The 18,947-nt window shown below is 43.4% G+C and overlaps 1 protein-coding gene across 1 annotated transcript in view; it reads left to right on the forward strand.

Annotated features, from left to right (window-relative positions):
* The window catches only part of AGPS (alkylglycerone phosphate synthase), a 214,174-nt gene that overhangs the window by 128,690 nt on the left and 66,537 nt on the right, over positions 1–18,947 (forward strand). The window contains exon 12 of the mRNA XM_073577433.1: positions 16,565–16,616. Within this exon, the coding sequence (XP_073433534.1) occupies positions 16,565–16,616 (52 nt within the window). The remainder of the gene's footprint in view (positions 1–16,564; positions 16,617–18,947) is intronic.

Genomic DNA, 18,947 nt, shown 5'->3' on the forward strand with positions numbered 1-18,947 from the left:
CTTACATGTCCCATATGATTAGTCATACCAAAAAGGCAAAAAAAAACAAAACAATAGACGAGGGGGCACTCCCCAGTGTGGTGTCGCACAAACTAGACTGGTAGCTAGAGGAGTTTATACTACAAACCTGACAGAATAATTAACCGATCGCGACTGGTGTAGGTTGCTGTTCCGTCGGATTGCAATCCTCCGAAGCCCATTGCAGTCGGGTTATGCAGATGATGCAGGAAGAGAAGATCATCTGTGTGGGTTAGGCTGGTTTCACACTTGCGTTTTTTTGCGCTGTATTTTAGCGCTAAAAAACACATGCGTTTTTTTTTGCTATATTTTGCATGGGATGCGCTTATGTGCGCATACACATGCGTTTATGCGTTTTTACACGCATGCGTTTTTTGTGGTGTGTGCTCGGGCGCACAAAATGCATCCTGGTGCATTTTTTGGGCGTCAGACTTGCCTCAAAAAAACGCATGCATTTTTTTACTGCAAGACACCCATTATAAGTCTATGGGTGCGCATTGGCATGCTCATGTATGCGTTTTTTTGCGCATGCATTTTTTTGTTGACCATTAGTTAGACAATGGAATTTAGGGGTTTGGGTTAGAGTTAGGGTTAGTTAAGGGGGGTTAGGGTTAGTATGGTTTGGTTAGGGTTAGTAGGGTTTGGTTAAGGGTTAGGGTTAGTATGGTTTGGTTAGGGTTAGTAAAGTCATGGTTTGGGTTAGTGTGAGGGGCCAACTAATGTTTGAAAAAAATGCAAACGCACTAAAAACGCATAAAAACGCTGCGTTTTTTTCATGCGTGCTCATAAAAATGCTTGAAAAAAAACGCAGCATTTGTATGCGTTTTTTCCATGCGTTTTTTTGTGGGAAAAACGCGCTGCAGAACAAAGCAAGTGTGAAAGTAGCCTTAAGGGTTAATTCTGCACCATCGGTATGGAAGAATACGAGAGAACGATATCCAGGAACGTGGTTGATTAGTCAACACATTTTGAAGATCCAAACTTCCGTCAGAACAAACCACCGTATCTGATGAAGTTTGGAACTTCGAAATGCGTTGACTAATAAACTACATTCCTGGATATCGCGCACTTCTATTTTTCCACACCGGCAGCGCAAGATTAACCCTTATATTCCAATTCCTTGTTTTCCAAGCCGTGGGTCTGCAGCAGCCTTGAGCCTTTTAGTGGTTGTGGATACAACAATCCCACCAGGTGAGCAGCATTACCTTTGGTCTCCCCACTGCTACTCGGATAAAACCCTATTTGCGCTTTTTATTGTTATTCCAGTTTTACCTATTTATTTGATACTTTAAATTATGATTATCTGTTGACTGTTTTGGATATGCACCTATGCGATTTCCAGCAGAAATGTGGCCGCAGATGACGTCCCATGCCTGCAGTAATGTTTGGGATTAGCCCTGTTTCACACTTCCGTTTTTTCAAATCCGTCAAAATCCGTTGGTTTCCGTAAAAAAACGGATCCGCCATTTTTTTGCAGGATCCGTTTTTTTTGTCCCATAGACTTCCATTAGTGGTTACCGCGGATCCGTCAAAAAAACGGATCCGTTTTTTTAAAAACGGATCCGTTTGCATCAGTTTCCGTCAAAAAAACGGAAACGGATCCGTTTGGCGGACACAAAAACGGAAGTGTGAAACAGGCCTTAGAGAGAAAGCTTAATAGTTCCTGAAATCATGCAACTGATCATGTGACCAGGATCATGTTGCATTTTACTTTTTTTTTTTTTTTTTTCTTTTTTTTTTCTCCTATCAAATTGACCTAAAAGTAGTTTTCGATAATGGATGTTAATCACTTCATCATCGGTCACATCAGGGAGGTCTCTGACACTTGAGCCTCCCAATGATTTAGATCGGTGTTTCTCAACTCCAGTCCTCAAGACTCACCAACAGGTCAATGTTTTCTGGATTTCCTTAGTATTGCACAGGTGATAGTTTTGCACAGGTGATAAAATTATCACCTGTGCAATACTAAGGAAATCCAGAAAACTTGACTTATTGATGGGTCTTGAGGCCTGGAGTTGAGAAACACTGATTTAGAGGCTTTGTGCCAATTTGCATGGTAAGAAGACCCCCTCTATCGGCAGTCACATATTTATAAAAGTCTGCTATGGAGCTAGAGTAGCTAGAACGTCCTACCATGGACTTGGCCTGTGTTTGGTTTTTTCTTCATGCCACCACTGGTCACCCAGTTCCACATTGATGCACTATCTCTTATTACTGATTTATGGTTCATTTGTTGGAAAACCCAACATTCCATGTATATTAGGACACGGTGTGAAGTGGTGTCTGTTTGTAGCTTTCTGAAGGAGAACTTGCTTCTGTGTAAGTTGGGTTAATGTGTGGCCTTAGGACGCACTATTTGAGTCAGTCTCCGTGCCCAATGACTCACTTGGGGATGAGTTTTGCGTTTTCGTGTTGATTAGAACGCACAGCAAGTGATGCGTACTTCCCAACTTTATTAGTACCCTCTACTAATCTGATATGTGTTGGGCGATAAACCCCCCACTGTTATATCTGAAGGTGATGGCAGACAGCGCGGTGGTGGGACCACGTATAAGTGAATGGCCAGAGGCAAAGAGGCTTGTATACAGGTCACTGATTTCATGGCGTCTCTTCCATCCTTTTTCTTTTTCCTTGTAGCAACAGACAGGGTTGTACGGACGTAGTTACAGCAACGAATACTTGCATCAACCTTCACTATCTACATCCGCTATTGTTTGTTCTAGAGAAACGTTGCATCTTCTGACAAACTAATGGTACTCCGGTTATCTTCCAGTTTTTATTTCCTTATCTTGGAAAAATGTATTATGAACAAAACCGTGATCGTCCTAGACAAGGTGAGGATATCTGCAGACTTCACCATCGCCACCGTGCTTGTGTAGAAACCACACTACAGATGTGTCCTTCCTTAAAGACGTTACCTGTTATTAATGGGTCCAGAATTGTCAGCTACTGAACCATCGCTGCTCCTCCATAGTTAGTACAGTGCCCCACTCCAGTCTGCCGGGATCAACATCTGCCAAGTGTGTCATGACCGTGGCCGTGGATTATCAGTATAGAATTTGAGTATTTTTTTTTTTTTTTCTTTTTAATCACCTCTAGCCCATTAATAAGGTGTTTCTAGTAGTGACCAACCCCTTTACCCTGTATCTGAACCCAACATATACCAATATGTATGGAGCAAGCTTTTTAACATCAGGCATGCAAAAAAACTCAGTCTCAACCGATGCCATTCATCAAACCCGTAGGCTCCGGTGTTTTAAAAAAAAAAAAAAAAAAAAAAGTCATACACATCATATAGGCTCCCATGTATGTTTTTTTTAAAAAATATACGGTATATATAAGACACCGAATTTTGCTAGATGGCACAAGGTTGTATTGAATTAGTGTTGTGACAAGTTCCATGTTTCGAGTCTCGTTTTGGGTCTCATTCAGACGGCCATTTTTTTTTTTTTTTTTTTGTACATGGAGTGAAACGGACCGATATCCATCAGTGTTTGGTCTGTGAGCTTGTTACCATCTGTCGGTAATGGTCTTGTATGCACCCCACCCCAAAAAAAGATCAAGGAAATCCTGCAGGACAAAAATGTGCAGAACTCCTACCCATTGCAATGTTAAAAACAGACAGCGCACAGAGGTTGATGAAGCTGCACCTCACCACCCCGACTGATGTCACTTTTATGTCAGAAGTATCACGTAGTGTGGTCTCTCCACATTCACCAACGCAACGTTCCGCACCCCCCTAGGAACATGTGAGGTCACCTCGGTACGGTTTGTCAGATAATCCCTTTCCACATGGGCCCAGGAAGGCACGGAGAGTGAGAGGATGTGGCCCACACAGTCACCGGACGTGGCACCACCGTCACCCACAATCCTGACCGGCTGAGAGGCCCCTCTTCACTAGCACCAGATAAACAGAGCGCTTATCAGCATAGACTACAATGTGTACGCTTTCTATCCGTGAAATGCACAGAACATGTATGTGAAAAATGGACATCTCAGTAAGGCCTTAAGCTAAGTGCATGCTGCGTTTTGTGAACTAGAAAGACAAGAAAACACAAAATGACAAATTTGCAAAAAATACTCTGCAGTAAAAAACATGACAGTAATCAGCAAGTGCTGTGTAACGAATACAGGGTATTTAGTCAATACGTTTTTTGCAAAAAATGTATACCAATCCGCTTCACCACGTCACGGTAGCCCTTCACGAAGCAGTCCCTATCTAATGTATTTAAAACCTAAACATGTGAACAGTGTCTAAATGAACAGGATACAGACAGGCGCCTCCTAGCATATGGGCTTGTGGTGCAAGACAGCTCATTTATGTGCATTTCACACAGGAGAGGGGTGGGGTCTCCTAAACTGTGCTGAGCAAGGAAAAAACGAGCCCAAATGCTAGGAGGCGCCTGTCTGTATCCTGTTCATTTAGACACTGTTCACATGTTTAGGTTTTAAATACATTAGATAGGGACTGCTTCGTGAAGGGTTACCGTGACGTGGTGAAGCGGCTTGGTATACATTTTTTTGCAAAAAACGTATCGACTAAATACCCTGTATTCGTTACACAGCATTTGCTGATTACTGTAATGTTTTTTACTGCAGAGTATTTTTTGCAAATTTGTCATTTTGTGTTTTCTTGTGTTTCAGCCATTGGGTGGTGTGAGCACTGTCTGACCGACTTGTTCACACTTGTGCATGTCACATATGTTTTGTGAACTAGGTCTAAAGTATGCTTTAATCTCCCCATAGGCCTTCAGCCACCAGATGAATGTTGGCCTCTGGTATGCGTACACAGGGCTTTTGCAAAAATAAAAATCTTATACATTGTGTGATTTGCAAATTTTGCAATGGTTCTCTATTCTAGATGGGTACCTAGGTATTGATCCAGACTGTGGCCACTGATGGGCACAAATGCTCAGGAAATATACACCCACCAGTGGCTGCAAACCCTGTCTGGTGAGTAAAGTATGGGCGACATGATTGGAACACCAGGGTGCTGATTCGCCAAACCTTTTACGCCAAAACGTTAGCGTAAAAACTTTAAAAAGTTGCGCAATATGAACATTTCTTGTAAGTGCAGGGACGGGACTGGACGTGGCCATGCTCAATTTTCCAATTCATTAAAAGTGCCGATGTTTTGTTCAGAAATGCTCCTCCATTCCATGGAATTCTGGCGCTTAAAAGATTTGAAAAGTCGCCACGTTTTGGTGCAGCCTAGTTTTCGCGTCATTTTTTTCCCCAGCTACGGCAAAGTGAGTGGTGCTGCCATGGATGAGTGCATGGTCGGGTATGGCGAGCCCTGCTCATCTCTGAGCAACGTGCACGCCACTTTGATAAATTTAAGTGCAGCCTCGAGTTGTGGCAAAATTTTACGACTTTACAAAGCTTTTTACACCAAAATCCTGGTGCTTTGATGAATTGGGACCTAAGAGGTCTAGTTTCTACATATAAGGCTGGAGTCACACTAACCTGCGCAAAATACGGTCAGTATTTTACATGCGTAATACGGATCAATGACCACTAAATAGTGGTCCGTAGGTCATCCGTAAGCAAGGTGAGGTCGCGTATTTTGCGCATGCGTGTCTCCGTATGTAATCCGTATGCAATCCGTATGGCGAGATTTTCTCGCAGCCTTGCAAAATGGACATTTAACGGTTTTGAGGCCTGCAAACAATTTAAATCATTAGCCTGCACCCTATTTCTACACTCAGAAACAGGTGGCTGCCTACATTCTGTACATTTCTCACCTTGCTTTCACGAGGTGTGTTGGTGTTCTTTGTGCAGCATGGCAGAGGGTCTGACATTCAATACAACCGAGCAGGTTCTCTTTACCTGGCTTTTGTCACGGCGCTTTGGGCAACCATACCCAGTGATAGTGGATCCGCGGAGGAGGAGACGCATGTGGGTACATTCACTTTTGAGGCAACGACTCACAAGAGGGCATTTTCACCGCCTCTATTCGTCTCTGCGGGAGCATCCGGACAAATTTTACCAGTACTGTCGAATGAGCATTTCCACATTTGATCGCCTCTTGGAGACAGTGCGCCCTGGGATCACCTTTCAGGACACAAGGATGCGCAAAGTGATATCTGCAGAGGAGCGACTTCTACTCACAATACGGTATGTACTCCACAACCACATTCTCTATGTTCATAATGTGTGTGTTAATTTATGTTTTTTGGCCTTCTTGGACAAAGTTTAATACCCTCATCTTACTCAAAATATGTTTCACCTGACACAGCAGAATGTTACATCTAATATGTCCTGCATATCACTTAGTCATTGTGCCACCGCATATGTGTGTGTTGTTCTCTCTCATTTCCTGCCAAGTTTGGTTGGCATGTAACTGATTTTTTTTTACTTTAGCCATTCTAACCTGGACTATTTCTGTTGTTCTACAGCTTCCTGTCCACTGGCCTGTCTTATGCCGCCCTCCACCATGAGTTTCTCATTGGAAAGTCCACCATTTCAGGCATAGTGAGGTCTACATGTGCAGAAATCTGGACAAGACTCCATCAGGTGGTCCTACCCGAGCCCAGGATGGAAGACTGGTTAAGGATTTCAAGGGACTTTGAGGAGGACTGCCTGTTTCCAAATTGTATTGGGGCCCTGGATGGCAAACATATCAGGGTGCGTAAGCCGCCGAACTCAGGGTCCCAATTCTTCAATTATAAGCAATACTTTTCTGTTGTATTGTTGGCTCTGGTAGACCCTCAATACAAGTTTATAATTGTTGACATTGGGGCCTATGGAAGGACGGGAGACTCTAGAGTCTTCAATACTTCCATAATGGGTCGGCGGCTACGCACCAACCAGTTGGATCTACCACCACCACGCCAGCTACCAGGCTCCCCCGAACAATCAGTCCCTTATGTCCTTGTGGCAGATGAGGCCTTTCAGTTATCACGTAATGTCATGAGGCCATATCCCCGGCACAACCTTGACCACAGGCGCAGAATTTTTAACTTGCGCCTATCACGTGCTAGGCGACTGGTGGAGTGTTCCTTTGGGATTCTTTGTGCCAAATGGCGGGTACTCCAGTCTGCCATTCAGTTGAGTGAGCAAAATGTGAATGAAGTTGTGAAAGCCTGTGTTGTTCTGCCTAACTTCACCAGGATACATGATTGTTCCTCCTCTGATGGTGTTGTGCGTAGGCCGGACAATGTGCGCAGGGTGAGACCACCTATCATCCCTCAACGTAGACCGCTCTCTGGCCTCAAAGTGCGTGATATTTTCACTAATTACTTTATCTCACCTGAGGGGGCAACTTCTTGGCAAGAGAATGCTGTGTCTATGTTATAATTTCTTTTTTTCAAAGTGTGTCTAAATATATATTACTCAAGCCTTTTTATGATTCTATGAGTGTTTCTTTGCATTGGTTGGTGTCTGTAAGTATGTTGTGATGGATAGTGAGAAATCACACAGAGACGTTAACTAGAGTAGACAAATTTTTAGTTTTGCCTTTTTTTGTTTGTTTTGCTTAAAGGCAAACATAATTTTGCCAGAACACAAATTTGGCAATGGCCAAAATGACCTTTTGGGCCTTCTTTAACTTGGTGTAACATTAACATTACAGAAAAAAACTGCAACAAACATTATGCAATAACAACATTGCTGCATGCCTACATTAACCTTGATTAGGCAACAAAGGGAGAGCTCCATCACGAAAATAAAGTCAATAAGATAACACTCACATTTCCTCATAATGTTTTCCAAACATAGAAAGCTTCCATCATGACAGGCAAGGCTACCTCACATCTTTCACACAGATATTACCTGTCTGTAGAACAGACAATATTTAAGCATGCTATACTGGAAAGGATGAAAATACAAAACTCACTTGTTAAGACAGAGAGAGCGTGATATTGTGAATGCTGGTCGCCTCAAATTGTTTTACTAGAGAATGCTATTAACAAAGTTGATTACTTAACTAAAGGCAAGCACGCCTTTCCTATGCATTAGCAAGTGATTAGTGTATTTTCATCTTTTCAGGTAAAACAGCATAGCGCATTTAAATATTCTCTTTTATACACACATGTAATATCTGTGTGAAAGGCGTGAGGTAGCGTTGCCTGTTATGATGGATTGTTTCATATGTTTGGAAAACATTGTTTACAAATGTGAGTCTTAAATTATGTTCTAAATGCTGGTGAAGGAGAACACCTGTTTTTTTGTCTAGATTAGAAGCACCAGTTACCTATTACTGGACATCTCCAAATTTTTGAGTCATAAATCCTCATATGTAGGGGAAGGGGAATGGGGAGGAACAGCCTGTGGGTGCTGCTGGACATTGTGGCCAACATCGCCCTGTGTGGGGCCATACTGTTGCCCATGATGCTGTTGTTGTCCAGCCTCCTGGGCCTGTTGGTAATACTGCCCAGAGTAATAATGATGATGGTGAGGGGCTTCTTGTTGGCTCTGGTAGGCCCGTGGCTCATACCCACCAAGATAGCCAGATCGTCCCCAACCAGGTTGGGACCAGCCTCCAACACTGGGTGGGTACAAGTGGCCATATTGGTGGGGTTGGCTTGATGAAGACATTTGGGGCTGCGGAATAGAAGGATGGGTAGGGGGAGGAAGGGGTTGAGGTGTTGGCCCACGTATTAGGGGCTGTTCAGACCCTGCTTGAGCAAGCATCTGTGTGGATGGTCTCATGCGCATTAAATATCTTGGTGAGAGCTGCCACCTCTCCAGAAATTCAAACACCTCATATGGGGTATTGGGGGGGGTGCTTGCATCAAGCAGGATCTGAATACACCCCCTAATACGGAGCCTGACCTCACGGGTAAGGGCACGGAGATAAAGGGTGAGGCTACGTGCATAGGCCTCCTCACCATCATCTGTAGTGACTCTGGACAAGTAATTCAGCACCCCTGTGTCCACATGGGTCCGGCTCTCTTGAATGGCGACCTGGCGCCTTCTTATTCGCCGTGATGCAAGAGGAGCCTGTGGGGAGGGCCTGATCTGGGCAGTTGGGCTGCTGCTCAAGTTGCCCATCTCTTCCAGGATGGGTGAGGTTGCAGCTGCAGACCGTCCTGGTGGTGTGTTGTGTCGGGCAGCCATTGTTTGGTCTTGTGATGCCTCCTCTTCAGACATCCTTCTTGTAGGGGGAGAAGATGGGCCAGCCACCTCATCCCCTACAGGATCAATAATGGGCTCTGCCTCTGAGGCCGTTCCTCGATCCGTAAGGTTGGATTGAGTTCTTTTATGAAATAGAACAGAGGCAAAAATACATCAATATTTTTGTCCCTGTAAAGTATTTGTGTAATGTTTTTGTGTCATGTGGTGTGAGGTATGTACTTACGGTCTCAGAGCCAGAATTGGGGCGAGGAAGTTCAGCCGGTCATAGTAAATATATTTGCTCTTGACATGGCCAGCATCCCCACTCCTGGACCGCTGCTGGCATTCACGGCGGTACTGGTCCCGGATGCTTCTCCACCGTTTCATCACATCTTCCACTGCAATGTGACAGTAAAGTTTGTCAAAATCAGATATTTGAGAGGTCACATTTTCAAACAGTAGTCTAGGCATGGGGCCTTCTGGGGTGTGCGTTCTACCCATGGTGGCACATGTAATTGGGCAGATACCCAGGGTCTCATTAGCTCCCCTGAAACTAATTTTAGTGGCTAGGAGGATGAGGAGCTTGTGGCCTAACCCCTAATTATGGCTGTGTGAAGCCACGTGTCACATCCTAATGTAACGGCCTCATGAGGCTAAAATTACATACCCAGGAAGGGGGGGTGCTGATTGTAGAGTCATTTTATAGCGCGCGCTAAGGTTAATGATATTTTTATGGTTGCACTTACGAATTTTCTGCTGCTCATCACGTGGTCGGTCACCGAAGTCATGGTACATCTGGCGACAGATGCGCCTCCATGACGCCTCCTTTCTTGTGCGGTTAGCATAATTTGCATCGCGTGGGTCCCATATTTCGGGATGCTCCTGCACCAGCACAATTAGCATCTCCACATTAATGTACGTGGACGCCATGCTGCTGCTGTACTCCGTGGAGGCGTACTTCCTGGATGTCTGGAGCGCTTTTTGAGCTCATTTGCATGTCTAGGCTTCCTGATGATGGATTGGCCCATTTCCTGTCACCAGCCAAAAGACCAGCGTATTTCTCGCAGGTCACACGTGTGTTCCGTGTGTAATCCGTATTTTTTGCGCACCCATAGACTTGCATTGGCGTACTACGGGCGTAGTACGCTGACAATCGCAGCATGCTGCGAGTGGCACGGAGCGTAGAATACAGATGAGAAATATACGCCTGGTGCGAGTGACCCCATAGAGAATCATTGGTCCGTGTCTAATGCGTGCTTTTAGCGCCTCTCACGCACCCGTATTCCTCGCCAGTGTGACTCCAGCCTAAATGATACATACGTACATACATACATACATACATACATACATTTTATGATAAGGGGATATACACATAAATAAAGCAGCAATATATATTTCCTTTTTATGTGTATATCCCCCATTGTAAATTCTTCTGTGTATTAATTGCGCGGGTTTAGATTTTAGATTTTTTTTATTCCTGTTTTTATATACTAAAATGTAAAATAATCCTCAATAAAAATATATATGAAATAAACAATTGGACAGTTTGGGTTTTGTTTTTTGTTTTTTAATCTTTTGCCGTGAATATTTTCCAAAACATATTTTTTTTTTGTTTTTTTTGTTACATTTCTATATTTGTTAAAAAAAAACAAACACCCTGCTCCTCTTGTGTCCTTATTGGCACCAGTGCTTATCATAATTTATCAGGGCCCTTGCTAATGAGCTATGAATTACAGGTTCATCATGTATATGTCAGTCCTGGACTCCCTGGCTGCGTAAATTAATGGAACACCATTTCTGTGTTTGTTGTCGGGCGGTCTGTGTATTTGTAGGGTTACATTTCCAGGGCCGTTGATTTATTAGATGGCCTTGCTTCCTTCTTTCCAGCTACATGGCTTATATAATTACAGGAACCCGGGCCGTGTTATGGGTCAGAGCATCAAAGCTCACAATGACCAGCTCTGATTCGGCCGGCTACCAGGTTTGGTTTGGTGGCACTTAAAAAGCAGCTCACGTCCAGCAGGCCTATCCATCACCAGTGACATTAACTTTCCTTCCTGTGTTTGTACATCGGGGGGCCTGTGCTATATATTAGTTTGGGGTGAGTTTGTCATTACTTGGGAGTAAATGTTAGTGAAACAGATGTGACTCCGCATCCATCTCTGAGTGATGGCTTCCTGACTTTTGATCAGACGGTCTACCGTTATAAACAGTGTGGCTTGTAACACATTTTCATGTTGAAGTTTCTGTTTTGGGGAGAACGGTGTACCAAGTATGTGGCTGGATCGGTAATCCTGTTTTTAGGTGGTAGACATTTATCATGTAAGTTTGCCCCTAGAAGACGTGGTTGTGCCGCTGATCTCGCTGCACGTCTTCCTTTGTTCGATGATATTGCTATTCATGGTGAGCTACGTTCTTAAACAAAATTTCTTTCGAAAATTGAAGGGTTGTCCCTATCTGTAGAAGGTGATATTTTGCTTAATAACCCTTTAATAAAAAATAATGAATCTAGATCATTCAGTAGTCCTCTTTGGTCAAATTAGAAAATGTTTCGGGCACTTGTTTACAATGTTCTGGATAAGTTTGGTGGCACTGGCACAATCTATGACCGCCTGTACAGTTTCCATTCAGATTTTCCCAGCATCTGATGCTGTACGATATAGCTAGTCAGTCTTGTCTTTCAGCAATCAGCATGACCACCACTTTCGGCTGGCTAGGACTGGCTCACAGGTGAACTGGTGAATCCTCCGGTGGGCCACCCACCCATTACATGAGAAATGCTTAGCACAGTATACTGGATACCCTATAGAAAAAAGGCAGCATCTTTTCATTTTATCTAATAAGCCATCTCTAGTTTATCATGTAGAAGTATATACTGAGATGACGTAAAGGAGTGGTGGCAGATTACGTAATATTCCCCATTTTTTAGGCCCCGTCTTCTCAACCATCGTCACTGATTATCTTACAGCTTATTTATGTTCCTTTCAAAGGTAACATGTCATGTGTATACATAGGAAAAGATTTGTCAATTTTCTGGAGTGGGACAGGAAAAAACCCTGGCTGGTGAAGTTATGGGATTAGTCAGGTCTCTCCCTATTATCCCTGGATGGCTTTGCAACCGGTGTTTTCTCTGAATCGCTGCAACAGTTAAAGCACCACTCCAGCGTTTTTGGTTTTATTCTGAGTGCTGGATTGGTGCTTCCAGTCTAAGGTCCCTGACCATAGTCTTATACTCGCCCGTCGCCTTCTTTACATTCTATCAGCGCCGCCCCAGTCCCGCGGCGCCATCACGAGACAGCAACTACTGGCTCAGCACTCTGCAAGTCTTGAGAACCAGAACAAGACCCTCATAGTCTTGCATTGCAAAATGACCTGGCTGACTCCAACAAACATTGCAGCGATCCAGTAGGTCACAAACTGCTGGAGGCACCAGGAGCATCAGCAATAGGTGGAAAAGACAGTGGTGGGTAAGTATGAGACCTTAGATTAGAAGCACCACTCCAGCGCTGCAGTAAAGAAAAAAAAAACAAAAGCGCTGAAGTGGTGCTTTAAGAGTAAAACCTTTCTGTCTGCAGTCGCACAGCACAGCCAGGCTCTGATTCATGCTGACCATGGTTTTGACCTTCAGGACCACTTTGGAATCAAAGGTTTCTCAACAGATTCCGTTCTGCAAAAAAAAAATAAAACTTTAAGGCTTTGTGCATACAACGTCTTTTAGGCTGGAATCCGCCTAATAGCACTGCAAAAAACGAACATAGTGCCTAGTAGTATAAAAACGACTTTGCCCTGCACATGTTCTGTCTTTTCTGCTACTTCTAGCAGGAAGGATTTGGTTACCAGGAATTGCTTAAAAGAAGGAACGTTCATTCTTCAGGTGACTTCTGCAGGAAACCAGCCATCACATTAGTGGAAGGTACAGAGAAAAAGCTGCCACCTTTCCATTCACGTATATGAAAAATGTGCTGGGTGGAAATTTCCGAACATGGGGCTTATGTAATACTTGCATGTTTCTGGGTTCACACTACTGGTGGACGCTTCAAAAAATAGTTTAAAAAAATCGACAACGTTTCCTGATTTTGTCATGTGTATAAACCAGCAAAATCAGTGGCATGACAATATGTGCTTTCATCAGAAAGTTATACCGCTTGCCGTTTAAGATTTGATCTTCTGCTTGGGATCCTCCTACTTACAATTCATTATTATTGAAAGACTTCAAAACTGTGGTCCCCTTCAATCTCTGCTTTTTACTTCTTGCCGATCATCATTCAGTTGACCGCTGCAGACAGTCGTGTTTGAGCTCGGTGATCTCGTGCCAATGACATCATTGAAGCCACATGGTCAGTGAAGGACCTGAGTAGACAATGGCTGGGAACACCGTAGCGTCAGGGGATTAAAGACGGGGGGCATGTAACGTCCCTGCAGGTAATCAAATGCTTATTTCCGGTATCACATCTGATCACTGGAGGTCTCGACAACTTGTCATCCTGTGATCGGCCATTTAACTTCTTTAACCTGATTGTCTTTTTGAGAAGCCTGATCGGTTTGGGGCAAGGAAAGAGACGCATGGATGATAAATCCATTTTTGTATTGTTTGTTTGTGACATTGCTGGTAGATTAATTTGTAATATGACCAATTCACTATAGTTAGTCTATTTATGGATTGTCATCATGAGGACATGCACATTTTATTATACTTCATTTATCTGCAAAATAATGAAAAAGAGCAAAATCCATATCTGTGCGGCTCTGGTCTCGTGCTCACGTCTGCCCTACTTATGTAATGTCTACGCAGGCTGATAACCACAGCGGTGGCCTGTAGGTGAATTATGCAGCGTTTCACCGCAGACCACTGACCCGCGTGTTTCCATTCACAATGGCTGTTATCAGATTGTGCCAGGATTACATTTCCCAACTTCTCAACACCTGGTCGCTATAAGGCGATGCGCTTTCTGGACGACGTGACACATTTGTCTTTTTCTATAATTGGATGGTTTTTTTTTTAATTTGATAAAATGAGTGAAAAAAGTAATTTTATCCAAATATTTTTAAAGGGATTCTTGGACGAATGCACAGCTTTTTTTTTTTTTTTTTGTACTTCTGGGATGTTCCAACTTTTAATTCTATTTAGTTCAACGAAGATTTATATTATCTAGTTGTGACCCGTGATAATTTAGACCCTACCCAAAAAAAAATTACATGGCACTAAAACATCCCGCAACCATGTTACTGCTGCACATAACTCAGACCTTGTCATCTAAGGGGCACTACTGTTCCTATATTCTCACTTTATGCAGGGGACTTTTATTTTCTGTCTGATTTTGTATATTCGAATTGGATGGGTACAGATTTGTAGACCCAAATAAGCACTGGTTTTCGAGAAGAATAATACTGTAATACAGTGCTATACTGCAGCACATGGGGGTATGCACAGGCGCCCACTGTCCTGCATGTGTAGGCTCTCAGGTGCAAGCTCAAGGACCCTATATGAACCTTGCGTTCAAGGGGTTGTACAGCCAATTAAAGCTGGTGGCCTAAAGGCAGTCCGGCAGATTAGCTTTCCACTCTCATGAGATCTGCAGCCTCTTCATTGTTAACATCGGCTTTTGCAGATTGATTTGTGCTCACCTACGCTGTACTTAAAGGTAATTTATCAGCAGGGTTTTGCTATGGAATCTGGAAACAGCATGATGTAGAGGCTGAAGCCCTTATTCCAGTGATGTGTCACTTACTGGGCTGAATTTTACTGTTTCTATACAATTGGTGTTTTATCAGCAGGAGATTATCACTAAAGAACTAGTTGTCTCATGCCACATAGCACAACCATGCCCCCACCACTGATCAGCAGCTTTTTGACAATGTACAGTGTACACAGAAAGCGACACACAGTAAAGTAAGGAATACATCACTGAAATCCGGGTCCGTGTCCCTACATCATACTGCTGTCAGATTTCAGAGCAAAAAGCTTCTGCTGGATTCCTTTTAAAGGGTTACTCCTAAACTCCCCACCCCCAATAAACAAATATATAAGGGATAGTCTACTGATTACTGGGTATCTGGCTGCTGGGAACTTCAGGAACCCTGAAACATTTGGCTCTCCAGCACCTCTGCTCCATAAAAGACAAGGCTACAGTGCCTCAGTGTCTGCATCAGTGCCGTTGGACCCTATTGATCAGCAAGCTAAGCTTTAAGGCCTCTTTCACACTTCAGTCTTTTGACGTCAGTTATAAACAGTCAGTGTGAAAAAATGGATCCGTTTCCGCTTTGCCAAAAACTGATGCGACGGATCCGCTAATGTATGAAATTTAAAGCAACAGGACTCTGGAAAAGGAGAGAGAGAGATTTTTTTCGGTGCCAGAACGGCTTTTGGGGTTAAATTGCATGAATGGAAGCTCTTCCTGGCATGCTCAGTATATAAAAAAAAAACGGAATCCATTGGCGGATTCTGTCAATTAATGGTTCACAACGGATCCGTCACCCTTAGGCGTCCATTATAGCACATGGTGGACAGCGACGAATCCGTTGCTATCCGCCATTTCAATGCAGACAAAAAAAAAGTTTCAATGTCCGTCCACTCCAGACAGCGGACGCCAAAATTATGACGATCCGTCAAAAAACGCATGACAATCTGTCACTAATGTAAGTCTATGGGAAAAAATGGATTCTGCCAAAAAAAATGTCGAGTCCGTTTTTTTCCCAAAAGCGGCGGATTTCAACTGACGTCAAAAGACTGAGTGTGAAAGAGGCCTAAGGGATATTTGTTGTTTTGGTACTAACCCTTTAATAGCGCAAGTGCAAGGTATTGTAGTTTTTTTTCCTATGCATGCAAAGCATAGAGTTTGAGAACCAGCCATTCATATTTTTTTTCAAATTGCTGGCGCCCCTTTAAAAGATGGCGCCTTGACTTTGTCGCGTTACTTACAATGCCACAGATCAAGTGCAGAAACTCATCGCTCACACATGATTGGGGTCCGACGCCTCCCCTTTTGACCTATTTATGGTATAATAATGTTTTCAAGTATATGCAACTACTGTAATGTTATCTTTAATTTTTTTTTTTGCCATTTAAAGGGGTTGTCTGTGCTCCATGACTGAAGAATTGTGAATCCTCACGGCATACAATATATGCACTGTCGGGATTCATCTGCGTATGGAGCCGGCTGGCGTGTGACCACAAGTATATGGTTTCCATACGTGCTTTCACGTACCGACTAGACGTGCACGGCCTCACTCGGTACAAGTTCTAGTTGTACTGAGACCAAAGGTTGCAATTCATACTCTCCCTCTGCCGACTCCAGGCATTCCTGACAGTGAGCAGTGTGCGTGCTGTGAGGATTCACAAGACTGCAGTCACATAGTGACTATGGACTTGAGCCCCAAGCCTGGACAACCCCTTTAAGTTTGCGGACCTCTGTTTAATGCCATTGCCTCTTATATAATTGTATGTTGGTGACTGACAGTTTTTGTTCCCCCCCCCCCTTTTCTCTTGCAGAGGTGTGCTCCTGCCTCAATTCGCCTTATGGACAATGCACAGTTTCAATTTGGTGAGTTTGCTTAGTAGAGATAATCCCTTGTGCTGATGTAATGCTGTGAGGGGCTCATGTATCCAGTTCTCAATGTGTCTGAGGATACAATTTGATAGCAGCGTTTTGCAGAGTGGCGGACTTGTTCTGCAATCAATACCAATCAATATGTAATTATTTTAACCCTCAGCATGTCTTTGTAATATGCCGTCCACTTATCTGAAAACTTCAGTTAGGGACTGAAACCTTAATTAGTGAACAGTCACTGTACTGTATTTGAGGAAACCAATGGACTTCAGGGAAATAACGCAAGTAATGTATAAGGGAACTCCTAGTTGTCATCATAAGCGTAATCTGCGTGGGAGGCTGTTGGTATATTGAGATAAAGAGCCTGCATTATGGCTGTGCTGACCCCCTGTCCCCAATAGGAATCTGCTAAACCAGCAGCTTGGCTCAGTGTTGGCCAGTAAAGAGGCCCACCGTTAAGCTCTTCACTAGTATAAATTAAAGGCTTCAGCTAAATTTTAGCAGTTACTCTATACACCTGCAACTTGCGAAATCGTGACAGTGTGTAATAAGCACACTGTCAGGATTCCACTGTTTTCCTGCTCAAGCGACTGCCAGTAAGCGATTTGGCATAGAAGCGGTCCCACGGCGACTAGCTTCTCATCTGCTTCTCTAAATAGAACAGTGAGATAAACAGTAAAAGTTGCTAGTTCAATCTTGACGAAAACTACGCTGTTATTTGCCCGCCCTCTCGAGCCGGAAACGGAATGAACTATTGACAGTGTGCACGTTACACAGTCAGGATTCAGCAATCTGCAGTCATATAGTGATTGCAGAAAATTAGTCTGAAGCTCCGGAAACCCCTTTTAATGAAGAAATTATTAGAATCGCCTTTTCAATTTGAGTGTATTAACAGAAACTCCTCAAATAGGATCTGTTGACCCTTCTGACATATTAGTCATTTTTTCATTAAATAATTTTGGAGCATCATTATAATAAATAAGGGAACAGGGAAGAGTTAAATTAAGTGGGTTGATGAGCCAGTCTAGAGATGTGGTTTTAAAGCATGTTTAAAAATGTGAGGGCTACGTATTAATCGGATTGTAGGGTATAGTGCATTCCAGAAAACTGGCGCAGCACGAGAAAAGTCTTAGAGATGGAAGTGAGAGGTTAGAATTATGGAGAATATTAGTCTTAGATCAGTTGCAGAATGGAGAGCACGGGTAGGGTGATAGATGGAGATGAGGGAGGAGATGTAGGGTGGTGCAGAACTGGGGAGAGCATTGTGGGTGAGAGATGTTTATATTGTACGCTGAAGTGGATGGGTAACTATTGGAATGACTGGCACAAGTTGGAGGCATTGGTGTAGTGGCTGGATAGAAATACAACCCTGATTGCTGCATTCAGGATGGGCTGGAGAGGAGAAGGGTTAGTAAGAGGTAGAACCAGAGAGTTGCAGTAGTCTAGATGAGAATGAATAAGAGAGACAGTAAGAGTTTTTGCAGTTTCAAAGGTGAGAAAAGGTCAGATATTGGAGATGGGTTTTTAATTGCGGGTGACACAGGTGAGCGATTGGATATGGGGAACGAATGAAAGTTCTGTGTCAAAAATCACTCCAAGACAGTGAGCATGGTTCTTGGGAGTTATAGTTGAGCCACCCAAGGAAATTGCAGCATCAGGTTTAGGTAGGTTAGTGGAGGGAGGAAACACGAGACATTGATTTTTGGAGAGATTCAGGAGCAGAATAAATGTAAAGAGACCCTGTTTCCATTGTTGTATCACTTAGTGTACTGGGTGCCACAGTTGGGACCGAATCAGAGTTTTTAGATGTATCATGAAGCAGAGCTCTAAAAGCTGCCCCCTCCCACCCCACAGCTCTCTGTGTACATTGTATATTGATAGTAAGCTGGTAATCAGTTCTGGGGGAGTGATTGGGCCAGGATGCTCATGAGATGTAGTCCTGTGGTGTTAATCTGCTGCTAAACCACTAAAATATGAATTGTATTGAAACAGCACACAGCCTAATAAGTGACACATTGCTGAAATCAGTCTCTGAACTCCTACTTCGTGCTGCTCTTCAATTTCATAGCATAAACCTGCTGATAGATTCCCTTTAACAATCTTTGACTATTGCCAGCATATTCTGCAGGACTTGGCAATAGAACAAGTAACTAGAAAAGACAAGCGATAACAAAATATACATTTTTTTTCAGTTGAAGCTCATCCCTTGTTAAATACTCTGTGCTTCTAAAAGAGGGCACCTCCCTCCCTAGAAGAGGGGTCAGGAAGCCATGGCATGAGTGCCACAGATGGTACATGGGGCTTAGGTATCTGGCACACTGTAAG

The sequence above is a fragment of the Dendrobates tinctorius genome, unplaced genomic scaffold (assembly GCF_039654945.1).
Source record: "Dendrobates tinctorius isolate UK_male_01 unplaced genomic scaffold, ASM3965494v1 ptg000056l, whole genome shotgun sequence".
NCBI classification, from domain to species: Eukaryota; Metazoa; Chordata; class Amphibia; order Anura; family Dendrobatidae; genus Dendrobates; species Dendrobates tinctorius.